Source organism: Oncorhynchus mykiss, chromosome 23, assembly GCF_057628025.1.
Source record: "Oncorhynchus mykiss isolate SJ-2025 chromosome 23, ASM5762802v1, whole genome shotgun sequence".
NCBI classification, from domain to species: domain Eukaryota; kingdom Metazoa; phylum Chordata; class Actinopteri; order Salmoniformes; family Salmonidae; genus Oncorhynchus; species Oncorhynchus mykiss.
This window is the reverse complement of record NC_143044.1, coordinates 10354340-10381243: the sequence shown is the minus strand read 5'-3', so window position 1 is coordinate 10381243 and position 26904 is coordinate 10354340. Positions and strand designations below refer to the sequence as shown.

The window sequence follows — 26904 nt, the reverse complement described above, 5'->3', positions numbered from 1 at the left end:
CATAAGGATATAAGAATGAGTGATGGTACAGAGCAGCATAGGCAAGATACAGTAGATGGTATCGAGTACAGTATATACATATGAGATGAGTATGTAAACAAAGTGGCATAGTTAAAGTGGCTAGTGATACATGTATTACATAAGGATACAGTCGATGATATAGAGTGCAGTATATACGTATGCATATGAGATGAATAATGTAGGGTAAGTAACATTATATAAGGTAGCATTGTTTAAAGTGGCTAGTGATATATTTACATCATTTCCCATCAATTCCCATTATTAAATTGGCTGGAGTTGTGTCAGTGTGTTGGCAGCAGCCACTCAGTGTTAGTGGTGGCTGTTTAACAGTCTGATGGCCTTGAGATAGAAGCTGTTTTTCAGTCTCTCGGTCCCAGCTTTGATGCACCTGTACTGACCTCGCCTTCTGGATGATAGCGGGGTGAACAGGCAGTGGCTCGGGTGGTTGATGTCCTTGATGATCTTTATGGCCTTCCTGTGACATCGGGTGGTGTAGGTGTCCTGGAGGGCAGGTAGTTTGCCCCCGGTGATGCGTTGTGCAGACCTCACTACCCTCTGGAGAGCCTTACGGTTGAGGGCGGAGCAGTTGCCGTACCAGGCGGTGATACAGCCCGCCAGGATGCTCTCGATTGTGCATCTGTAGAAGTTTGTGAGTGCTTTTGGTGACAAGCCGAATTTCTTCAGCCTCCTGAGGTTGAAGAGGCGCTGCTGCGCCTTCTTCACAATGCTGTCTGTGTGAGTGGACCAATTCAGTTTGTCTGTGATGTGTATGCCGAGGAACTTAAAACTTGCTACCCTCTCCACTACTGTTCCATCGATGTGGATAGGGGGGTGTTCCCTCTGCTGTTTCCTGAAGTCCACAATCATCTCCTTAGTTTTGTTGACGTTGAGTGTGAGGTTATTTTCCTGACACCACACTCCGAGGGCCCTCACCTCCTCCCTGTAGGCCGTCTCGTCGTTGTTGGTAATCAAGCCTACCACTGTTGTGTCGTCCGCAAACTTGATGATTGAGTTGGAGGCGTGCGTGGCCACGCAGTCGTGGGTGAACAGGGAGTACAGGAGAGGGCTCAGAACGCACCCTTGTGGGGCCCCAGTGTTGAGGATCAGCGGGGAGGAGATGTTGTTGCCTACCCTCACCACCTGGGGGCGGCCCGTCAGGAAGTCCAGTACCCAGTTGCACAGGGCGGGGTCGAGACCCAGGGTCTCGAGCTTGATGACGAGCTTGGAGGGTACTATGGTGTTGAATGCCGAGCTGTAGTCAATGAACAGCATTCTCACATAGGTATTCCTCTTGTCCAGATGGGTTAGGGCAGTGTGCAGTGTGGTTGAGATTGCATCGTCTGTGGACCTATTTGGGCGGTAAGCAAATTGGAGTGGGTCTAGGGTGTCAGGTAGGGTGGAGGTGATATGGTCCTTGACTAGTCTCTCAAAGCACTTCATGATGACGGATGTGAGTGCTACGGGGCGGTAGTCGTTTAGCTCAGTTACCTTAGCTTTCTTGGGAACAGGAACAATGGTGGCCCTCTTGAAGCATGTGGGAACAGCAGACTGGTATAGGGATTGATTGAATATGTCCGTAAACACACCGGCCAGCTGGTCTGCGCATGCTCTGAGGGCGCGGCTGGGGATGCCGTCTGGGCCTGCAGCCTTGCGAGGGTTAACACGTTTAAATGTCTTACTCACCTCGGCTGCAGTGAAGGAGAGACCGCATGTTTTCGTTGCAGGCCGTGTCAGTGGCACTGTATTGTCCTCAAAGCGGGCAAAAAAGTTATTTAGTCTGCCTGGGAGCAGGACATCCTGGTCCGTGACTGGGCTGGATTTCTTCCTGTAGTCCGTGATTGACTGTAGACCCTGCCACATGCCTCTTGTGTCTGAGCCGTTGAATTGAGATTCTACTTTGTCTCTGTACTGACGCTTAGCTTGTTTGATAGCCTTGCGGAGGGAATAGCTGCACTGTTTGTATTCGGTCATGTTACCAGACACCTTGCCCTGATTAAAAGCAGTGGTTCGCGCTTTCAGTTTCACGCAAATGCTGCCATCAATCCACGGTTTCTGGTTAGGGAATGTTTTAATCGTTGCTATGGGAACGACATCTTCAACGCACGTTCTAATGAACTCGCACACCGAATCAGCGTATTCGTCAATGTTGTTGTCTGACGCAATACGAAACATGTCCCAGTCCACGTGATGGAAGCAGTCTTGGAGTGTGGAGTCAGCTTGGTCGGACCAGCGTTGGACAGACCTCAGCGTGGGAGCCTCTTGTTTTAGTTTCTGTCTGTAGGCAGGGATCAACAAAATGGAGTCGTGGTCAGCTTTTCCGAAAGGGGGGCGGGGCAGGGCCTTATATGCATTGCGGAAGTTAGAGTAACAATGATCCAAGGTCTTTCCACCCCTGGTTGCGCAATCGATATGCTGATAAAATTTAGGGAGTCTTCTTTTCAGATTAGCCTTGTTAAAATCCCCAGCTACAATGAATGCAGCCTCCGGATAAATGGTTTCCAGTTTGCAAAGAGTCAAATAAAGTTCATTCAGAGCCATCGATGTGTCTGCTTGGGGGGGGGGATATATACGGCTGTGATTATAATCGAAGAGAATTCTCTTGGTAGATAATGCGGTCTACATTTGATTGTGAGGAATTCTAAATCAGGTGAACAGAAGGATTTGAGTTCCTGTATGTTTCTTTCATCACACCATGTCACGTTAGCCATAAGGCATACGCCCCCGCCCCTCTTCTTACCAGAAAGATGTTTGTTTCTGTCTGCGCGATGCGTGGAGAAACCCGTTGGCTGCACCGCCTCGGATAGCGTCTCTCCAGTGAGCCACGTTTCGGTGAAGCAAAGAACGTTACAGTCTCTGATGTCCCTCTGGAATGCTACCCTTGCTCGGATTTCATCAACCTTGTTGTCAAGAGACTGGACATTGGCAAGAAGAATGCTAGGGAGTGGTGCACGGTGTGCCCGTCTCCGGAGTCTGACCAGAAGACCGCCTCGTTTCCCTCTTTTTCGGAGTCGTTTTTTTGGGTCGCTGCATGGGATCCGCTCCGTTGTCCTGTTTGTAAGGCAGAACACAGGATCCGCGTCGTGAAAAACATATTCTTGGTCGTACTGATGGTGAGTTGACGCTGATCTTATATTCAGTAGTTCTTCTCGACTGTATGTAATGAAACCTAAGATGACCTGGGGTACTAATGTAAGAAATAACACGTAAAAAAAAACTAAAAACTGCATAGTTTCCAAGGAACGCGAAGCGAGGCGGCCATCTCTGTCGGCGCCGGAAGTACCTATGGGCGTGTCTCCCTGTTCCTGTACTCCCTGTTCACCCACGACTGCGTGGCCACGCACGACTCCAAAACCAAGTTTGCTGATGACACAACGGTGGTAGGCCTGATCACTGGCGACAATGAGCCTACAAAGAGGAGGTAAGTGACCTGGCAGTGTGGTGCCTGGACAACAACCTTTGCCTCAACATCAGTAAGACCAAGTAGCTGATAGTGGACTACAGGATATGGTGGAGGCGAGCACTCCCCGATCCACATCGACGGGGCTGCAGTGGAGCGGGTCGAGAGCTTCAAGTTCCTCTGGGTTCAAATCCCTAAGGACTTAAAATGGTCCACACACACGCGCACAGTCGCGAAGAAGCTTGAACGCTCCTCTTTCCCCTTCAGGAGGTTAAAAAGGTTTGGCATGAGCCCTCAAGTTCTACAGCTGCACATTTGAGAGCATATTGATTGACTGCATCACTGCTTGGTATGGCAACCGCATCGCCCTCGATCACATGGCTCTACAGAAGGTGTTGCGGACACCCAGTAGGGGGCCGAGCACCCTGCCATCCAGGACCTCTATATCAGGCCCTGTGACAGGAAGGCCCGAGAAATCGTTAAAGTCTCCAGCCACCCAAGCCATAGACTGTTCTGTCTGCTTCCGCATGGCAAGCGGTACCGGTACATAAAGTCTGACACCAACAGGGTCCTGAACAGCTTCTATCCCCAAGTCATAGGACTGCTAAATAGCTAACAAAATGTCTACCTGAGTTGACCCATGTATTTCTTTTTCTTTTTGCACTGTCTCTATGTACACTCACAGGACTCATGCTCATGCACGCTGACACTCCAACACACACAACATGCACATACATTTATATTGACTCTACACACACACACATGCACACACCCTCACATACAATCTTAATTTACACTGCTGCTACTCGGTTTGTCATACATCCTGATGCCTAGTCACCTTTCCCCTATACATGTCTACCTCTGTCACTCCAGTATCCCTGCACATTGAAAATATGGTATTGGAATTGACTCTGTATATAGTTTCTTACTTCAAATCAAATCCCGTGTATTTTAGTTCTAATTTTATTTGTTGTGTGTTTTTGATCTACCTTGTTATTTTAGTACTACATTGATATTGATTACTGCATTGTTGGGTTTAGAGCTTGCAAGTAAAGCATTTCACTGTACTTGTGCACGTGACATTCAAACTTGAACTTGAGACTGGAAGCAAACTTAAAATAGAAAAACCTAATCCTGCATTATTTATTCACAACTGGTAAATGTTAGTCAACTGATAATCAAGGTTTAAATGGCATGTCAATATCTATATCACATTCATCAGCATCAATGTTTTTTTTATTTTTTTTATTCAACCTTAATTTAACTAGGCAAGTCAGTTAAAGCGTTTTAGGACTAGGGTCCTTTTTTCAGAATTTCCACCTGACTGACATGCCCAAAGTAAACTGCCTGTTACTCAGGCCCAGAAGCCAGGATATGCATACAATTGGTATCATTGGATAGAAAACACTTTGAAGTTTGTAGAAATGTTAAAATAATGTATGAGACTATAACACAATTGATATGGTAGCCGAAGAAAACAACCAGAATATTTTTTGGAGATCCCATGCTCTTTCAATGGAAAGCTATGGGTCCTATGCAGTTCCAGCTCCCAGATTGCAATTCCTATGGCTTCCACTAGATGTCAAGTCTTTGTTCAAAGTTTCAGGCTTGTTTCTTCCAAAACGAGGAAGAATTTTGAGTCTGTGGGCATGCGACAAAGAGGAAGCGCACTTGCTAATTTTACTTTTCTATTGAACATACTTCTTTCTGTATGAAATATTATAGTTTATTTACATGTTAGAGCAGCTGAGGCTTAAATAGAAACGTAGTTTGACTTGTTTTAACAAAGTTTAGTGGTAGCATGTTGCACGAGTGGATTACTGAAATCGATGGTGCCAACTAAACTGACTTTTTGGGATATAAAGAAGGATTTTATCTAACAAAACGAATATGCATGTTGTAGCTTGGAACCTTGGGATTGCGAACAGAGGAAGATTTTCAAAAAGTAAGTGATTATTTATTTGCTTTTTGTGATTTTATGAAGCATGTGCTGGTTGAAAAATATGTTGATGTGGAGCTCCGTCCTCAAACAATTACATGATATGCGTTCGCTGTAAACCCTATTGTAAATCGGACAATACAGCTAGATTAACAAGAATTTAAGCTTTTAACCGATATGAGACACTTCTTTGTTCATAAATGTTTAATATTATGATTATTTATTTGAATTGCACACCCTAAAATTTCACCAGATGTTGGCAACAGGTGTCCCGCTGTCGGGACGCTTACCACACATTATTATTTACAAGGAAGGACAGAGACCCGGGCCAACACTTTCACATCCATCCTTCTACAGTCAGTAGGTAATCATCACATGGTTCAACTTCCTATACACATATATAAATGATGAGTAGTAGGATTTTGCACCTTTTCCCTCAATGCTGAAGCAAACAACTGATTGCACAACTATGTCATCACACTAACCGCGCGGGTCTGCATCTCACACTTCCTTAGCCAAATTCTTGACGAGCTCTACAGTCGTGGCCAAAAGTTTTAAGAATGACACAAATATTAATTTTCACAAAGTCTGCTGCCTCAGTTTGTATGATGGCAATTTGCATATACTCCAGAATGATATGAAGAGTGATCAGATGAATTGCAATTAATTGCAAAGTCCCTCTTTGCCATGCAAGTGAACTGAATCCCCCAAAAACATTTCCACTGCATTTCAGCCCTGCCACAAAAGGACCAGCTGACATCATGTCAGTGATTCTATCGTTAACACAGGTGTGAGTGTTGACGAGGACAAGGCTGGATATCACTCTGTCATGCTGATTGAGTTAGAATAACAGACTGGAAGCTTCAAAAGGAGGGTGGTGCTTGGAATCATTGTTCTTCCTCTGTCAACCATGGTTTCCTGGAAGGAAACGTGCCGTCATCATTGCTTTGCACAAAAAGGGCTTCACAGGCAAGGATATTGCTGCCATTAAGATTGCACCTAAATCAACCATTTATCAGATCATCAAGAACTTCAAGGAAAACGGTTCAATTGTTGTGAAGAAGGCTTCAGGGTGCCCAAGAATGTCCAGCAAGCGCCAGGACCATGTCCTAAAGTTGATTCAGCTGCGGGGTCGGGGCACCACCAGTACAGAGCTTGCTCAGGAATGGCAGCAGGCAGGTGTGAGTGCATCTGCACGCACAGTGAGACAAAGACTTTTGGAGGATGGCCTGGTGTCAAGAAGGGCCGCAAAGAAGCCACTTCTCTCCAGGAAAAACATCAGGGACAGACTGATATTCTGCAAAAGGTACAGGGATTGGACTGCTGAGGACTGGGGTAAAGTCATTTTCTCTGATGAATCTCCTTTCTGATTGTTTGGGGCATCCGGAAAAAGGCTTGTCCGGGGAAGACAAGGTGGGCGCTACCATCAGTCCTGTGTCATGCCAACAGTAAAGCATCCTGAGACTATTCATGTGTGGGGTTGCTTCACAACCAAGGGAGTGGGCTCACTCACAATTTTGCCTAAGATCACAGCCATGAATAAAGATTGATACCAACACATCCTCTGAGAGCAACTTCTCCCAAACATCCAGGAACAGTTTGGTGACGAACAATGCCTTTTCCAGCATGATGGAGCACCTTGTCATAAGGCAAAAGTGATAACTAAGTGGCTCGGGGAACAAAACATCAATATTTTGGGTCCATGGCCAGGAAACTCCCCAGACCTTAATCCCATTGAGACCTTGTGGTCAATCCTCAAGAGGCAGGTGGACAAACAAAAACCCACAAATTCTGACAAACTCCAAGCATTGATTATGCAAGAATGGGCTGCCATCAGTCAGGATGTGGCCCAGAAGTAAATTGACAGCATGCCAGGGCAGATTGCAGAGGTCTTGAAAAAGAAGGGTCAACACTGCAAATATTGACTATTTGCATCAACTTCATGTAATTGTCTATAAAAGCCTTTGACGCGAATGAAATGTTTGTAATTATACTTCAGTATTCCATAGTAACATCTGACAAAAATATCCAAAGACACGGAGGCAGCAGACTTTGTGAAAATTAATATTTGTGTCATTCTTAAAACTTTTGGCCATGACTGTACACTTGGGTGCGACACTCACAGCAACACTATGGGGGCCTTGACGAAGGGACTGGAGTCGTTTAGCGGCATCCTTTCCGCAGACCGTGTAGTCGAAGACTTTCTTTATCTTCTCCGTGAATCTGGAGTAGAAGAAGCAGATTGGGGACTGTCTCTCCCACACCGCCGTAGCCCAGGAAAGCGCTGCTCCATGGAGGCAGCCAATCAGGAACGAAATCTTGGCCCTTTCGCTATCATAAGAGTAGGGCTGTTGCTCAAGTGACTAGTGAACATTGTACTAAAAAGGCTCTGCAATCTCCGAGGTTGCCATCGTAGTGCTCAGGATTTGGAACAAACGGCTCCCAGGGCGGAAAATAAGTACTTGGGACTGGTTGTAAGCTCTGGACGAAGGTTCGGTCCTGTAGGTCAGACAGATTCTGTGAAAACTCCTTGATGTGTTCCAGAAGGGCTTTCAGGGCCTGGTCATGTTGCTCGAGCAGGGCGCCTTGGCCAGCGAGGGTTTGGTGGAGAGGATCTGAGTCTGCTGGGTTCATCTCGTTGGCCAGACCGTACTGTTAGGCGGAGTGGAACAGGGAAACCCAAGAGCAGTCTCAGATGAGGAGACTGGGATGAAGTAACCAAGTAAGGTATTTATTGAAAGACAGGGGAAAGATGGAGTGCAGGCCAGGGGAAGCTCGGTTGGTTTGCAGGAAACCAGTTGTGGAGGCTGAGGCTGGAGCGAGAGGGGTTGGGACAGGGTAAGCAGGTCTGGAGGAGAATCCAAGGGAGCAGTAGAGTGGGAAATCCAGGGCAGAGTAGCAGGATGAGGAGACATGGGACTGGAGACAGGAACCAGAGTCAGAGCTGGCAGAACTGTAGCGGAGAGGAAAGCCGTGTCAGGCAAGGAAAACCGGCACAACAGGATAACAGGAGCTAAATAGTAACAAATGGCTAGAAACGTAGACTGACTGAGCAGAGATTATGATCTGGCAGTGTAGAAGTGGCAGGACTGAATATTTGTAAAGGTCTTGATTATGGAACAGGTTGCAGCTGGTGGGGATCTGCTCGGACTCTAGCACACCTGTCTCTGCCCACACAATCACACACATACACACACAGTGGGAGGAAGAGGGAGAGAGCACTGGAGGAGTGGCGTCAGGTCAAGGAGACACAGGATGAGCAGTAGCGGGCGTGGCAGGAGTAGATGTAACATGTTCGTTCCTGACGCTTCAGGCTTGCCTGGCACCTGGGCTCCCGTCGGACCCTGGCTTTTGTGCAACAATGCTTTTGGTGGCCTACCATGGTCCCTGACGTGTCCAGATTCGTCGCTGCTTGCACGGTTTGTGCACAGAACAAGACTTCTTGGAAAGCTCCGGCTGGTCTCCTCCAACCTCTGTCTGTCCCTCATCATCCCTGGTCTCACATCTCCCTGGACTTTGTCACGGGTCTTCCCCCGTTTGATGGCAACACCATCCTGACCATGGTGGAACGGTTTTCCAAAGCCGCCCACTTCATTCCTCTCCCCAAACTACCCTCTGCACCCAGCTCATGGTGCAGCACGTCTTCTGGATACATGGTCTAACACTAGACATGGTCTCCGACCAGGATCCTCAGTTCTTGTCCCAGTTCTGGAAGGCGTCCTGCACCCTCATTGGGTCATCGACCAGCCTGTCCTGATGGTTCCAACCCCAGTCCAATGGCCAATCAGAGCGAGCCAACCAGGACCTAGAGACTACTCTGCACTGCCTGGTCTCTGATAAACCCCACCACCTGGAGCCAGCAGCTTGTGTGGGTCGAATATGCCCGCAACACCCTTCCCTGCTCCGCCACGGGCCTATCACCTTCTGAGTGTTTCTTGAGGTATCAGCCCCCGCTCCTCCCTGAGCAGGAAGAAGAGGTTGGCATACCTTCAGCCCAGATGTTTGTCCGCCGCTGTCGTCGTACCTGGAGGAGAGCCCAGTCGGGCCCTCCTCAAGACCACCTCCAGGTATCGACGACAAGCAGATTGCCACATGAACCTGGCTCTCCGGTATCGGCTAGAGCAGAAGGTATGGCTGTCCACCCGGGATCTGCCTCTCCAGGTTTAACCTTTCTGATCTCCCCATCCCGGATCCGGGTTCGTGAATACAGACTCAAGCTCATTACCATAACGCAACGTTAACTATTCATGAAAATCGCAAATGAAATGAAATAAATATGCTAGCTCTCAAGCTTAGCCTTTTGTTAACAACACTGTCATCTCAGATTTTCAAAATATGCTTCTCAACCATTGCAAAACAAGCATTTGTGTAACAGTATTGATGGCTAACGTAGCATTTAGCATTAACATTCAGCTGGCAACATTTACACAAAAAAACAGAAAAGCATTCAAAAAAATCATTTACCTTTGAAGAACTTCAGATGTTTTCAATGAGGAGACTCTCAGATAGCAAATGTTCAGTTTTTCCTGAAAGATTATTTGTTTAGGACAAATCGCTCCGTTTTCTGCGTCACGTTTAGCTATGAAAAAAACCCTGTATCCAGGATTGTGTAAATCTATCAGCAAGCTCATTAGCATAACACAACGTTAACTATTTATGAAAATCGCAAATGAAATGAAATAAATATGCCATCTCTCAAGCTTAGCCTTTTGTAAACAACACTGTCATCTCAGATTTTCAAAATATGCTTCTCAACCATAGGAAAACAATAATTTGTGTAAAAGTAGCTAGCTAGAGTTAGCATTTCGCGTTAGCATTTAGCGTTAGCATTAGCGTTAGCATCCAGCACGCAACATTAACAAAAACATAAAAGCCTTCAAATAAAATCATTTACCTTTGAAGAACTTCTGATGTTTTCAATGAGGATACTCTCAGTTAGATAGCAGATGCTCAGTTTTTCCAAAAAGATTCCTTGTGTATTAGAAATAGCTCCGTTTTATACATCACATTTGGCCACCAAAAAAAATCCATAAATTCAGTCCTCAAAACGCAAACTTTTTTCCAAATTAACTCCATAATATCGACTGAAAACATGGCAAACGTTGTTTAGAATCAATCATCAAGGTGTTTTTCACATATCTCTTCATTGATACATCGTTCTTGGACACATGCTTTCTCCCCTGAATCAAATGGTAAAGTGGAAGCAGCTGGCAATTGCGCACCGAATTCGACGCAGGACACCAGGCGGACACTTGGGAAATGTAGTCTCTTATGGTCAATCTTCCAATGATATGCCTACAAATACGTCACAATGCTGCTAAGACCTTGGGCGAACGACAGAAAGTGTAGGCTCATTCGTTGCGCAATCACAGCCATATAAGGAGAGAATGGAAAACAGAGCTTCAGAAATTCTGCTAATTCCTGGGTGATGCATCATCTTGGTTTCGCCTGTAGAATGAGTTCTGGGGCACTTACAGACAAAATCTTTGCAGATTCTGAAACTTCAGAGTGTTTTCTTTCCAAAACTGTCAAGAATATGCATAGTCGAGCATCTTTTCGTGACAAAATATCGCGCTTAAAACGGGAACGTTTTTTATCCAAAAATGAAATAGCGCCCCTAGAGCTCTAACAGGTTAATCACACAAACTCTTCCACCGGTTTATCAGCCTGTTTCCTATCTCAAAAGTCATTAACCCCTCTGAAGTTCATCTTCTGTTGCCCCATACCTTTCGTATACATCCTACCTTTCATGTGTCCACTGTCATGCCCTGATCTGTTTCACCTGTCCTTGTGCTTGTCTCCACCACCCTCCAGGTGTTGCCCATCTTCGCCATTACTCCCTGAGTATTTATACCTGTGTTCTCTGTTCATCTGTTGCCAATTCGTTTTGTTTAGCCAAGCCTACCAGCATTTTTCCCTCTGCTTCTTGTTCCTGTTTCCTAGTTTTCCCGGTGTTGACCATTCTTCCTACCCTGAGCCAGCCTGCCGTCCTGTACCTTTGCCCCACCTATCTGGATTACTGACCTCTGCCTGCCCTCGACCTGCCTTTTGCCTGCCCCTGTTCGATTAATAACCTCTTAGAGCTCTAGGGGCGCTATTTCATTTTTGGATAAAAAACGTTCCCGTTTTAAGCACGATATTTTGTCACGAAAAGATGCTCGACTATGCATATTCTTGACAGTTTTGGAAAGAAAACACTCTGAAGTTTCAGAATCTGCAAAGATTTTGTCTGTAAGTGCCCCAGAACTCATTCTACAGGCGAAACCAAGATGATGCATCACCCAGGAATTAGCAGAATTTCTGAAGCTCTGTTTTCCATTCTCTCCTTATATGGCTGTGATTGCGCAAGGAATGAGCCTACACTTTCTGTCGTTCGCCCAAGGTCTTAGCAGCATTGTGACGTATTTGTAGGCATATCATTGGAAGATTGGCCATAAGAGACTACATTTTCCAGAGGTCCGCCCGGTGTCCTTTGTCTAAATTTGTGCGTAATCTTCAGGTGCAGGCATTTTCTCCTGGGATTCAGGAGAGAAAGCATGTTTCCAAGAACGATGTATCAATGAAGAGATATGTGATAAACACCTTGAGGATTGATTCTAAACAACGTTTGCCATGTTTTCAGTCGATATTATGGAGTTAATTTGGAAAAAAGTTTGCGTTTTGAGGACTGAATTTATGGATTTTTTTTGGTAGCCAAATGTGATGTATAAAACGGAGCTATTTCTAATACACAAGGAATCTTTTTGGAAAAACTGAGCATCTGCTATCTAACTGAGAGTATCCTCATTGAAAACATCAGAAGTTCTTCAAAGGTAAATTATTTTATTTGAAGGCTTTTATGTTTTTGTTAATGTTGCGTGCTGGATGCTAACGCTAATGCTAACGCTAAATGCTAACGCGAAATGCTAACTCTAGCTAGCTACTTTTACACAAATGATTGTTTTCCTATGGTTGAGAAGCATATTTTGAAAATCTGAGATGACAGTGTTGTTTACAAAAGGCTAAGCTTGAGAGATGGCATATTTATTTCATTTCATTTGCGATTTTCATAAATAGTTAACGTTGTGTTATGCTAATGAGCTTGCTGATAGATTTACACAATCCTGGATACAGGGGTTTTTTCATAGCTAAACGTGACGCAGAAAACGGAGCGATTTGTCCTAAACAAATAATCTTTCAGGAAAAACTGAACATTTGCTATCTGAGAGTCTCCTCATTGAAAACATCTGAAGTTCTTCAAAGGTAAATGATTTTTTTGAATGCTTTTCTGTTTTTTTGTGTAAATGTTGCCAGCTGAATGCTAATGCTAAATGCTACGTTAGCCATCAATACTGTTACACAAATGCTTGTTTTGCAATGGTTGAGAAGCATATTTTGAAAATCTGAGATGACAGTGTTGTTAACAAAAGGCTAAGCTTGAGAGCTAGCATATTTATTTCATTTCATTTGCGATTTTCATGAATAGTTAACGTTGCGTTATGGTAATGAGCTTGAGTCTGTATTCACGAACCCGGATCCGGGATGGGGAGATCAGAAAGGTTAATAAACTGTTGTTACTTCGACGTTGTCATGAAACGTGATAGCGGGGGCACTGTGTATAATGTTGAGTCATTATACACAGCGGAGAGTGGCTTTTTACCCAGTTAAATGAAAAATAAAATAATAAAAGACGTAGGGGAACCATTACAGGGGACAGAACCGAAAAAAAAAACTAACGAAAGTGATCTCTAGTGTTCTGGAACAGAACCGTTATTTAAAAATCTAGAGAACCGGTTCATGGCGTTATTTTTTTGTTCCAAAAATATTCCTAATGTCTAGCATATAATTCTGTAATGTGGTGAAGTTATAATGCAAGCAATAGCCTAAACACTTTCCAGTTTACGTCATGTCATGATGTTCAGTGCTTCAAACAAAGCCCCTTCCATGTCCACCGGTGTCACAACTCCCACCGAAGGTGGCTCCTCTTCATATTCGGGCGGCGCTCTGCGGTCGTCGTCACCCGTCTACTAGCTACCACCGATCCTCTTTGGCTTTTCTGTTAGTTTTGTCTTATTGGTTACACCTGTTTCTTGTTTGGGTTTTGGTTAGGGCTATTTAAGCCGGTTATGCCCACCTGCTTTTGTGCGGGCTTGTTCCTCTGTTAGTTTGTGGATGTGCATTTGTATTTTATTTTCTCCGGACTGTTAGGGTCCTATTTTTGGGCCAGTCATTTTTATGCGCCTAGTATTTTTGTCGTGACCGTTTTGTACCGGAATAAATATGATTGTCCTAACCCTCTGCTCTCTGCGCCTGACTCCAAACCCACTACTCCTAGAAGACCTGACAACCGGGGAAATTTCAGTCGCATCTCACACTTGCACATCCATAGCAAGCTCTATCTGTGCTAATTAAAAACTATGTTGATTTCACAAGTTCAAAAAATAACGAAAATTAGCTATGGACCTTTACTTTTTTGGGTTCAAACCGGTTCTGACCTAGGGATTCTGTTTGGAATGGAATGATTGGGGAAACCATTTTTGTTCCAAACCCTGATTAGAAGTTATTCTCAAGATCATACCAGAATCTGATTCCCTTTTTGTTCTAACTGTACAGGACACTTTCAAAGGCCCTCCCCCCACATCAAAGTTGGATCTCCGTTAACAAACCCTGAGTCTGAACTTTCACATGAAAGTTGTGAGTTTTGTATCCTTTAAACTAAATAAAATTAAAGAATGACGACCCCATACTTACTCTGAGGGTGGACTCTGGAGGGGGTTTCAGTAGTTGTAAACATGAGGAACAATATTTTATCACTTTTTGTCAATTAAGACAGACCGCTAATAGTTTCAATAAGAACAGCTTATTTTATTGTGAATGTTAAATTGAACAAGTGACATGACATTACATTTTAGGAAACTGTACGGGGCATTTAGATTTTCAAATGTATGTCTAGTAATTCACGCAATAATAAGGGCATTGCCTTACTCCCTTCACCTGTTGTGAAATTCATATAAATATGAATAATTTCCAGACACATTCTAATTATAGAATAGTAATTTAGTGAAACAAAATATTGTAACAAAAAAAAATACATTATGACATTCCATCTTCCACACAGCCCACCCAAGTTTTGTAGTACGGGCACCGCCAGGTCGCAATTGTAAATGAGAACTTGTTCTCAACTTGCCTACCTGGTTAAATAAAGGTAAAATAAATAAATAAAAACGTTCAATACTTTTTTAATGTGTGATTCCACACAGCCCACCCAAGTTTTGTAGTATGGGCACCGCTATTGAGGAGGTGGTTGCTGTCTGCTGGTTGTTGATTTTGTTAAATGTTAAAAACCTTTTTTTATGTGTGATTATTTTATGCTCCTCTGCAATAAATGTAACATATAAGAAGCTAAGTTGTGCCCTGTTGCAAACATACCTACAAATAGTTTCAGTTCTCTGCCACTGCAAATCTTTCCATCAGACAAATGGCATAGTCGCGCAAAGTAGGAGTGCTGCAGCTCATCAAATATTTATAACTGTCTGTGAAGGCTCACCGTATCCCTTCCCCAGCAGTGTGCTGGATGTCACCAGGGTGAGCGGGGAACAGCCCCAGACCAAGCAGAACTCCCAGGACTCTGTACAGATCTAGGCCCACTCAGCTGGCCTGAGACCTGTTCACTAGCACCCCAGGGCCCTGGGTAAGTATGCCTCACTGCATTACTCAACACCTCAAATATACCATCACTTCATGACTTACACTGAAGTTCAAGTCCCAAGATCCAACTGGTTGAAAATTTAAAACCTACTTCTTTCTGTAGGAAAAAGCTCATATAGTGTAAGAACCAGTCTTGATGTAGTTGTTTCTGATGATCACATGAATTATTACAGCAGCTCTGAGGCCCAGTGGCTTCATATTGTATTAAGCTGTGATGTCCTGATACTGCTGCTTGTTTTGTTTTGGGGAGGGAGTGCCCTACAGTATGAAGAATTACCATGGTGCAATTGATTTAAGTGAAATTAAATACTTTGTTCCCACAACCTGAAGCTTTGTTCAAATTTCCTTAATGGTGAAGGTGAAGCCCAAATTATTGACAGTCTTTGTTTGCACTGAGAGCATCCGCCAGCCAGTTTTTGTAGCCTTGAGCATTTGCCAGAGCAAGTATGTCTTTTAAATTGGTCTGTCTAGACCAGTATTAACCTTGTAGCCTCCCAGTGAGCAATTACAGGGCACTGTGGGAGATTTTGTTTCCACTACTCCCCTCGCTCGTTGCTTCCCTAGACCTTCATGGACCAGGATTTTTTTGGCCAATGGGACCTCTTGTGTCAGGCTGTGCAGGTGTTATATGAAGGTGTTATTGTAAAGTTTTTTATGCAGAATCTATTGGTCACTATTGGCCATTTCAAACTAAAGAATTTCAAGCATGTAATTCAGCGTTGCAGCTGGCAGTGCTGGAGCTTTAGAATTGAGTCAAATGTGAGAACTCAAGATGGCACCGATAGAGATGGCAGCTTCACTTCAAGTAGTTAGGAAACTGTGCAGTATTTTGTTTTTTTATTTATTATTTCTTACATTGTTAGCCCAGAAAACCTTAAGTGTTATTACATACAGCCGGGAAGAACTATTGGATATCAGAGAGACGTCAACTTACCAGCACAACCAGAACTACGATCAGGAATACGAGCGGACCAAAGCGGATCCTCTGTCTGCACCTCCCAGAGCATTTGAACTGATTCCAGAGGCCGACCCAACACCATCGGAGGAGACGGTGCCGGAGCGGTCCTCTAGTGAGACTTCGGATGCGCGCACACCACCCACCGCTTCAGAGTATATTACTCGCTAATGTCCGGTCCCTAGTTAACAAAGTCGATGAAATTAGGGGAAGAGTTGCTTTCCAAAGAGATATCCAGGATTGTGACATACTCTGTTTCACGGAGACATGGCTAGCTGGGGACATGCTGTCAGAGTCCGTTAAGCGAACGGGATTTTCAGTGCATTGCAACGACATGAACAAACATCTCTCTGGTAAGAAGAAGGGCGGGGGTGTATATTTCATGATTAACAACTCATGGTGTAATTGTGACAACATACAATAACTCAAGTCCTTTTGTTCACCTGACCTAGAATTCCTCACAATCAAATGCCGACCGTGTTATCTCCCAAGAGAACTCTCCTCGGTTATCGGCACAGCCATGTATATCCCCTCGCAAGCGGATACCAAGACGGCCATCAAGGAACTTCACTGGACGTTATGCAAACTGGAAACCATATATCCTGAGGCTGTATTTATTGTAGTTGGGGTTTTAACAAAGCTTATCTGAGAACAAGGTACCTAAATTCTATCAGCATATCGATTGCAGTACATGAGCGAGTAACACACTCAACCACTGCTACTCTAACTAGCGCGATGCATACAAGGCCCTTCCCTGCCCTCCTTTTGGCAAATCTGACCATGACTCCACATTGTTGCTATAGGCAGAAACTTAAACAGGAAGCACCCGTCCTTAGGTCTATCCAATGCTGGTCTGACCAATCGGATTCCACGCTTAAAAATTGCTTCGATCACGTGGACTGGGATATGTTCCGGGTAGCCTCAGACAATGACATTGACGTATGCGCAAGTTTATAAGAAAGTGTATAGGAGATGTTGTACCCACAGTGACTATTAAAACCTTTCCTAACCAGAAACCGTGGATTGATGGCAGTATTCAAGCAAAACTGAAAGCACGTACCACCGCATTTAATCATGGCAAGGCGACTGGAAACATGACCGAATGCAAACAGTGAGTTATTCCCTCCGTAAGGCAATAAAACAAGCAAAGCGTCAGTATAGAGACAAAGTGGAGTTGCAATTCAACGGCTCAAATATGAGACGTATGTGGCAGGGTCTACAGACAATCACGGATTACAAAAAGAAAACCAGCTCCGTTGCGGACAACGATGTCTACAGTGCCACCGATACGACACGCTACCAAAGACTGTGGGCTATCCTTCTTTGTGGCCGACATGAATAAAACGTTTAAACGTATTAACCCTCGCAAGGCTGCCGGCCCAGATGACATCCCTAGCCGTGTCCTCAGAGCATGCGCAGACCAGCTGGCTGGTGTTTTTACAGACACATTCAATCAATCCCTATCCCAGTCTGCTGTCCCCACATGCTTCAAGATGGCCACCATTGTTCCTGTTCCCAGGAAAACAAAGGTAACTGAACTAAATGACTATCGCCCCGTAGCACTCACATTTCTCATCATGAAGTGCATTGAGAGGCTAGTCAAGGATCATATCACCTCCACCCTACCTGTTACCCTAGACCCACTCCAATTTGCTTACCGCGCCAATAGGTCCACAGACGATGCAATCGCCATCACACTGCACACTGCCCTATCCCATCTGAACAAGAGGAATACCTATGTAAGAATGCTGTTCATTGACTACAGCTCAGCATTCAACACCATAGTGCCCTCCAAACTCATCATTAAGCTTGAGACCCTGGGTCTCGACCCCATCCTGTGCAACTGGGTCCAGGACTTCCTGATGGGCCGCCCCCAGGTGGTGAAGGTAGGAAACAACATCTCCACTCCGCTGATCAACAACACTGGAGCTCCACAAGGGTGCGTTCTCAGCCCTCTCCTGTACTCCCTGTTCACCCACGACTGCGTGGCCATGCACGCCTCCAACTCAATCATCAAGTTTGCAGATTACACTACAATGGTAGATTTGATTATCAACAACGCCGAGACAGCCTACAGGGAGGAGGTGAGGGCCCTCGGAGTGGGGTGTCCGGAAAACAACCTCTCACTCAATGTCACCAAAACAAAAGAGATGATCGTGGATTTCAGGAAACAGCAAAGGTAGTACCCAACTATCCACATCAACCGGACAGCAGTGGAGAAGGTGGAAAGTTCCTTGGTGTATATATCACCGACAAACTGAAAAGGTCCACGCAACAGTGCGCAACAGTGCCTCTTCAACCTCAGGAAGCTGAAAAAAATGTGGCTTGTCACGAAATCGCTCACTAACTTTTACAGGTGCACAATTGAGAGCATCCTGTCGGGCTGTATCACCGCGTGCTATGGCAATTGCACCGCCCACAACCGCAGGGCTCTCCAGAGGGTGGTGCGGTTTGCACAATGGATCATCAGGGGCAAACTACCTGCCTTCCAGGACACCTACACCACCCGTTATCACAGGAAGGCAAAAAAGATAACCAAGGACAATAACCACCCGAGTCACTACCTAGGTGCATCAGAGCTGGGACAGAGAGATTGAAAAACAGCTTCTATCTTAAGGTTAATAAATGGAACTCTCGTCACTTTAATAATTTAATCATGTTTACATATCTCGCATTGCTTATCTCATATGTATACACTGTATACTGTATCCTTCACTATCTATTCTTTACTATCTTTTGCATCTTAGACTCTCTGTCACTGCTCATCCATATATTTTATACTTATATATTCTCATCCCATTCCTTTACTAGATTGTGTGTATTCGGTTTGTTGTGGAATTTGTTTGATTTGAGGTTTTGTTGTGGAATTGTTAGATATTACCTGTTAGATACTACTGCACTGTCAGATCTAGAAGCATAAGCATTTCGCTACACTCACAATAACAACTGCTAACCATGTGTATGTGACCTATAAAATTTTATTTTATTTGATGTTTGGCACATCAGAGGTTAAGCTGTTATGCTAGGTGTTTCTTACGGACCAATTTGGATTGGGATCAACCTGCCCTCAGAACGCCACAATGACCATCATGCTTAGTTGACCATGAGAATGGGCTTTTTTGTTTTCCCTCATCTGTACACATTTGTTGGACTACTTTTGAAGTGAGGGGGAAATTTGAGAGCTAGGGTGACGTCCCGTAACCATTGTGTGGGGCATTAATTGAGGATTTGGGCCTCATTTGCCGCTAAGGCACAATTTCCACTTGGAGCACAGCTGAAAGAAAGGTGAAATCTCCTAGGATTGTGTAGGAAATTCAATGTAAGTGACTTTTCTTTCTGCCATATTGTTTACATGCATGCAACTTACCCCCAAAAGCCTATATGAGGATAAAGTGTCCTGTGTTAGATTTATCTTGCGGGGTCCTCAAGGGGCTCAGACTTCATCTTAAGACCGATTGGCTCTGTACATTCATTCCTCAGCGGACTGCCCCTAAACACAGACGAGGCTACAACATTGTTGGAAGAGGAAGTCACTTTGTAATTTTATTTAACTGCAGACTTCCCCTCAACAATGGCCTAGCAGACAGAGGGAGCTGTGGAAAGGGGGACTTTGCATGGATCAAGGACTCAGAATTGTGCAAACTGACATGTTTTCTTATGGCCCTCCATTTTTTTGTCATGTTGAAGGAAGATGAGGTTAACTAAGACTTAACTCAGATGACGCCCAATGAGATGAGTGTCATTGAGCAGCAGACCTTGCTTGAGTAAGCAGCTCTACGTGCTGGATAGACAGAAAGCGAGACAAAGAGAGAGTAACGGGATGGAAAGAGAGGGATGGAAAGAGAGAGAGAAAAATATAATTCTTTAGTAATAACAGATATTATAGCAGAAAATGGTGCCACAGGCTGAGATTCAAACAATCTTTGCACTGTGATCCTGATTCAAAAGTGTAAAATATTTCCTTGTTTCCAAGTGTGTCAACTGTCAAAATGCCTATAGAATATGTGTACAACCACTTGATTAATTTATATATAGGGTTTTTCTTTATTTATATAATTTTCTTCATTGTAGAATAATAGTGAAGACATCAACACTGTGAAATAACACATATGGAATCATGTAGTAACAAAAAAGTCTTAAACATAATAAAATATATTTTATTTTGGAGATTCTCCAAAGTAGCCACTAAGGAGGTGTGGGAAGCCCAGCCGACTCCCTTTATGCAGCTTGGTGGAACACAGAGACGACGAGGGAGCGGATAACAGCCATATGGCTAGTAGTAAGGGAACATATGTACGAAAGCCGGAAGTTGATACCTGAGCAAAGAAGTACTTGATTGTCAAGAGAGTGTCTAGCGGTGAAGTGTGCGCTAGATACTCTTAAGTATTACCTGTTGGGCACCCACTCACCCTGGTCACAGACCATGCTCCTCCGGCCAGGACTAATTGAGGCTGATTGAGACTGGTGAGTAATCAAGGGGCTGAATGCTCACCAGCCATCCGGGGCCCATAAAGGTGCCAGGAGTGCAGCACACGGGAGGGTTGGAGGTAGCGAGAGGTTGCTACCAGATAGACGTCCTCACAGTCTGCTAGAACCGAGGGGCTAGGTGTTCTACCCCGGGGGAGACGGCATTCCCCAGAGCCCAGAAGGCGTTAACCCAGAAGTGGTCTCCTTGAGGAGACCGGTTTCTTTTCTTTTTCTTTATCGTTTTAAATAAACACCCTTGAAACTGAGGTATCACACTTGTGTCTGTGCCTGATCTGTGTAAACACATAGATTAAACCCCCTGGTCTGCCACACCAGTCATATGAAATCCATAGATTAGGTCCTAATCAATTTATTTAAAATGACTGATTTCCTTATATGAACTATAACTCAGTAAAATCTTTGAAATTGTTGCATGTTGCGTTTTTGTTTTGTTTTGTTAATTGTAGAAGTCACCGACAGTATCACCGACAGTATCACCGACAGTATCACCGACAGTATCACCGACAGTATCACCGACTATGGCCAGCTGATACTTGCTCTCCTTGGAGCTGTTGTTTTCAGCCCGTGGACAGCTCCACAGTTCAGTGTTGAAATCGAGTCGATGACCTGGTCAATACCTTTCCCTGCTTCCTTTTCAGTGACCTGCAGTCTGACATTGATTGACAAGCAGTAAATATTCTACCGATTAGGCCGGCCATGTAATTAACCGGAGCCATGCTGTGTCCCTTTTTTCTATTTTGGTGAGAGACATCTTTTACCGCTCTCAATTTCTGTTGCCATCAGCCATTACAATGCAACGTTTTGTTGTTTTATCCCCCCAGAGGGATTGGCATTTAGGAATCCCCTTTTTAGTGTGTTTAGGAAACACTTCATTTAGCCTGTTTTGTCAGTCATTTCATTTATTTTCCAAACAGAGTAATTGCCTGGTAGGGAGCCATGGCTGCTCAGGGCCAATGTACAGGACTGCTTTGTCTGGCTAACCACACTCATTGATTAGAGGATGTCTGTAAATATCCCGTGTGCTCCCTATCTCTTTCTTTCTCTCCTTCCTTGGTTTGTTTGGGGGTTCAGTAGATGGCTGTGTGAACACACAGAATATTCCCAAATGTTTAGCAACAATTTCTACTACATACGTACCAAAGTAGATGAAGCAATGCTGAGCTAAGCACTTTGAGACCAAGTGAAATCCAGTCTATTATGATACTTAATCTTTTTTTGTAAGTTGGTATTTCAATTTAAATGCAATTTTACTCACGCTAAACTGTTGTAATTACACAGGTATGCTTGATAATAGGAGTAATTGTGCTTTGTGCCATGTGCAGCTACAGATAGCTTACGTAGGCGTATCGTTCTAAGTTAAATAAAATGATTAATTGAATTATGGAAAAAACATATCCTAAATCATAAATCAAGTAAGTTGATAGGTGAAATACAGTAATTCATGGATCATGTCGCTAAATCAACGTTGTCTTTCGAGTTGAAAAGAGGCATGAATGAAGGAAAACTCCTTTGACAGGCTCATTGATGCAGGCCATAAGTGCTCCAACACAGTTGTGTGCTGGTTCTCCCTGTCTATTGGTGCCCAAAGCAGCTTTGAACTCTACTTCCCACTGGAACAACTGCGCCGTCTGTTACACTGGCGCTGAGGATGCCACAACTGTTTAGACCGGTTGTTCTGTCTTTATAAAGGACTTAATTTCCTCTAGAAACTGTATTGTGGGGTCAGATGAGAATATGACAAATTATGAAGGGGCCCTTTCTCAGTGTGTTGGCTTTCCTTGGTAGTCAGCATCCTCTCAACATTGCTTAAAAATATGTTTCCTCTATAACAGCCTATATCAGCACTAACATGTTACATAAAGACATTGAGTAATAGTGAGTACAACTAATGTAAAATATTTTTCTGTCAGTATCAAACTATTCCAGTACTCCTACTTCCATGATTTCTACTCGGGGTTCACCTGCTTTACGCTTAAATGCCCAATGCAGCTAATTTAAATCTCAATATTAAATAATTCCTCGGTAACAATTGGGTAACCTTATTGTAATAGATTTCCATTAAAATGTGCAAAAGTATCTTTTTAGCAAAAAAAAATATTTCTCAAGCAAGAATTTAGCTAGGACTGTCTGGGAGTGGACTGAGTGGGGAGGGAGAAACTGAAAATTAGCTGTTTGGAACTCTCTTTATGGGTCTATTAACCAATTTACCGTATGGTGTTGTCACCATGGAAAGCCGAAAAATCCCACCTATCCAAACCTGCTGATTGGAAAGTCCTGTGGAGATTGTATTTTCAATCAGAAAATGTCAGGAATTAACACTGATCACACGTTTACAGTATTCATTTCATCAGCTGTTGTACAATATGATATAAAACACAGACTGCACTGGGCCGTTAAGTGTTGAAATCCTTGGTCTTGCTCAATGTCTCATCTATACTGAGCAAAAAATATAAGCACCACATACAACAATTTCAAAGTTACAGAGTTACAGTTCATATGAGGAAATCAGTCAATTTAAATAAATTCATTAGGCCCTAATCTATGGATTTCACATGACTTGGGAATACAGATATGCATCTGTTGGTCACATAAACCTTTAAAAAAATGTGCATTCAAATTGGCATCGATAAAATGCAATTGTGTTCGTTGTCCGTAGATTATGCCTGTCCGTACCATAACCCTACTGCCGAATTATCTAACTTGACGTTGGAGATGGCTAATGGTAGAGAAATTAACATTAAATTAATTGGCAACAGCTCTAGTGGACATTCTTGCAGTCAGCATGCCAATTGCAATCTGCCCAAAACTTGAGACATCTGTGGAATAGCATTACGTGACCAAACTGCACATTTTAGAGTGGCCTTTTATTGTCCCCACCACAATGTCCACCTGTGTAATGATCATGCTGTTTAGTCAGCTTCTGATATGCCACACCTGTCAGGTGGATGGATTATCTCGGCAAATGAGAAATGCTCACTAACAGGGATGTAAAAAAATGTGTACACAAAATCTGAGAGAAATAAGGTTTTTGTGCATATGGAAAATGTCTGGGATCTTTTATTTCAGTTCATGAAACATGGGACAAACACTTGTTGTGTTTATATTTGTGCTGCATCTGACCTGCATCTGTCAATGCTACAGTCCGCTCTCTGCTGAAGGAAAGAAGACCTCAGATTACAAAGCCCGTCTGTTGTCCACACTGCATTATATCAATAATGGAAAAATATTAATAAACCACACCAAAAAGTATGGTTATTATATGGACAGGTTTATTCAATATAATGATGACCACAGCACAGTGCCTTACATTGAATTAGATTAAACATATATATATATATATTCTTTGGAATTTGAAAATATGTTTAAATATCATTTTCAGTTTATTTCAGAGTTTGCAATGCAAAAGTATTTTGATCAATTCAGTTTTGTTGCTAGGGTAAAATACAGACCAAGACTTCATTTGGTTAGAGTGAAACCTATTTGCACGAAGTGAAGGCTGGAAAATCGATAAAAAAATGTAATGGTGTATCATCTAAATAGATTGTATGAGCTATTCATTTTAAGTCCTGTATTTACATTATATTGATGTGAACATAAATAGAAAATGTAATTTGGAATAAAAACATTATGGTTTTTGTTCAATCCTTGTCCCCGAGAAAATTATGTAGATGACTGCTCCTCCGTTTCTCCAACAAAGAGAGGGGATGTGTGTTGTTTTCTTGAATCTGCAGACAGGGGAAAAAAAGTGGAATAAGTTGAATGGACAACAAAGACTTTAAAAAGGCCAAAGAGAAACTAGCCCCTGCATGACAGCCTATTGAACAAGTTCTGTAGAGGTCTATGTACATTGAACATGCCCCTCCTTGCTCCAGGCCCCTCTATTCTAGGTCTGTGATGTTTTCTACTGCTTTGACAGTACTAAAAATATATATTCCACAGAGCCAGAACCAAACAGTATACAAGAGTCCTGTATATGCAATTGGTGCACAAGTTAATTCTTTATTTTATACAAAGATGAACTCGCTTTTCAGCAATTGTCCAAATGTCCCTGTCCCTTAGGGGGGGGGGGCATAATTATGTAGCCAATTAACAGAACCAAGGTAGATTTTTTTTTGCCAGCTCCCCCCCCCCCCCCCCTTCATGATTCCTGACACACAGTTTCCTTTCACGGGCAGTTAGAGATGTGTTCTCACCAGCCAACCCATTACTGCCTCTCCTCCCCATAGCTTTGTCTAGCCTCCTCTTTCTACCGGCTGAAAAGACAAGAGAAGAAAAAGCCATACCCAGTATTCCCTGCTGGGCCAATTCTTCCTCTATAGAAATCAGACGGTTGTATTTAGTCAGCCGCTCTCCACGACTCAGACCTCCCAGTTTGACATAGCCAACTCCCAGGCCTACGACCTGAGGGAGAGAGCGAAACGCACAATGACAACAGTTTACAGGCATAGAGCTCCAACATGCAACTGCTCATCAGCAAGGGAAGGACAAGACGCCGTCAGTTAGCTTTGTTGTAGTGTGAGTACACAATGACAGGCAAACTGTTTATGATATCTCTTCAACAGAGGTTATTGGGCCTTGTAAATACACACACTTGTATTGTCAAACTCGTGCAGAACAGAATACATTCATAATTGCTGAGTTACTGCAATTGATTGTGGGTCGTTCCACGAAATTGCGTCCCTTGGATATTTTAAGAAGAAATTGTGTGCAAATATTTAATAAAAACATCCTGTTATATAAAATGAAATGCCCTTTAATATAGACCACATTGAATATTCAATAAATCCGATTTTTTATATAATTAGACTTACTAAAGAGCCCATATTCTGCATTTTGACATCTCTCTGTGACTTCTATGAAGATTTTAACCCAAATAGCCCAAACACTTCCACCAAGTTTTCACCATCATTCTAAAGCCCTAGTTATTTAGATGGGAAAAAAATGTTTCAACAACTTTTTTTGTGAAACTTGGATTAAAAAGTTCCTCCCGGTTGCACACAACAAGCTTCCATTCCCCATGTTACAAGGGGATTTATGGCTGATTTAAGATAAAGTTGTCAATCCTGTTATGGTCAACCCCGTTATACTTATTAGGCACTTACTATAGTTATTTTTTTATTTAACCTCTTGTGATGGAACAATGTGTTTTTCAAGAAGTTGAACATGTGCTTTTTATGACAAAAAGTCAAAAAACTGGTAAAATAAATCATCAAGTTCCACTACGTAGCCCTTTACACTCGTACAGGTTGAAAATGGAAGATTTGGGAACTGGTAAGCTCCTAAATTGGAACGCAGTGGCTGTCCAGTAACATGCTATACATGACGTCAGAGCTCAGGCTCTACGCTTCATTCACAGTATTCTTGGGTTTTGACTGACAGCCGTTCTGAACTTGGGCACAGCACGCGACAAGATGTTGCCCCAATCCCTCCGACTAATTGGTGAACTTTTGCTGTCAATTAAGAGGACTATGTATTTTGAAAGATGAGACGTTGAGGATTATAATAAACATCCCTTTGAAGTTATACAAGCAAGCCAAACACCAAATGTGTCCAAAAGTCCAAATGTGCACTTCACATTTCAATATCATAAAAATCAGGTCATATACAGTGTCAACATTTATGATCACTATGTTTGATGTACAGTTACAAGATGACATAGTGTCATAACCCGAATGCACTCATGACTCCTTTCTAAACGCACCAAAATAACAATCTGTTTTTTAAATTGCACCGTATGATCCTATTTTATAACTTAGCTAGTCATGTAGGCAATAGAACAAGTTTTCAAATTATGCCTACCTGACCCAGATTGCGATTTATAATGGGCCGTTTTTGGATTACGTAAACAACAACAGTAACTGTGTGATGGCGGGGACGCAGGGTTGTGTTCCAAACAAAACAACTACAAGTGTGATTGCTCTAGTTCCTCAACAGCACAGCTAGAAGAGCCCAAAAGCACCTTATAGTTGAAGACTATTCTTTAAGTCATAAAAGTGCATTGAAATTATTTAGGAACTGTGCACACTTTGGAGAGGTGTGTGTGGCCAGTTAGTCCTCTCGCTCAAACCCGTGTAACTTTTTTGGTCTTATGTCGCACCTACCCCACATTTTCCAGAAATATTCGTATCATGTTACTGAATGTATCCAGAGTATTTTCAGATTTTGTTATTAGCTAATGCGGTGAAAAGTACAGTAAATGTCAAATGCACATAAAATTAACAGTGTAATTTTGTGTCCCAGGTGAAATGTTGTGTCCTCAACTTTGGTTTAAAACCGTTCCCTTTCAAATGCTACCATGCTTATGCATTTTATTATCATATTTCTTCTGTCAGAAACATTTCAATTGAGCCCTATCCATATATGCCAATTCCCAAGAGTGTAAAAAGTTAAAAAGGCACCTAATTGGTGGAAGGACCC

The 26904-nt window shown here is 43.2% G+C and overlaps 1 protein-coding gene and 1 long non-coding RNA gene across 3 annotated transcripts in view; both read right to left on the bottom strand.

The window, feature by feature from the left end:
• Positions 1 to 10657, bottom strand: part of LOC149972503 (uncharacterized) — a 51028-nt gene extending 40371 nt beyond the window's left edge. Inside the window, exons 1-2 of one of the 2 annotated variants that reach the window (XR_016490956.1) lie at positions 10252 to 10657; positions 9822 to 9936 (exon numbers count right to left, since the gene is read on the bottom strand). This is a non-coding gene — a long non-coding RNA (uncharacterized LOC149972503). The remainder of the gene's footprint in view (positions 1 to 9821; positions 9937 to 10251) is intronic. The other variant, XR_016490955.1, reaches the window with a different exon arrangement.
• A 13079-nt stretch (positions 10658 to 23736) lies between these two features.
• Positions 23737 to 26904, bottom strand: part of LOC110502415 (enolase 4) — a 39885-nt gene continuing 36717 nt past the window's right edge. The window contains exons 12-13 of the mRNA XM_021580440.3: positions 24771 to 24888; positions 23737 to 24212 (exon numbers count right to left, since the gene is read on the bottom strand). Of these exons, the coding sequence (XP_021436115.2) occupies positions 24148 to 24212; positions 24771 to 24888 (183 nt within the window). The 3' untranslated portion in view covers positions 23737 to 24147. The remainder of the gene's footprint in view (positions 24213 to 24770; positions 24889 to 26904) is intronic.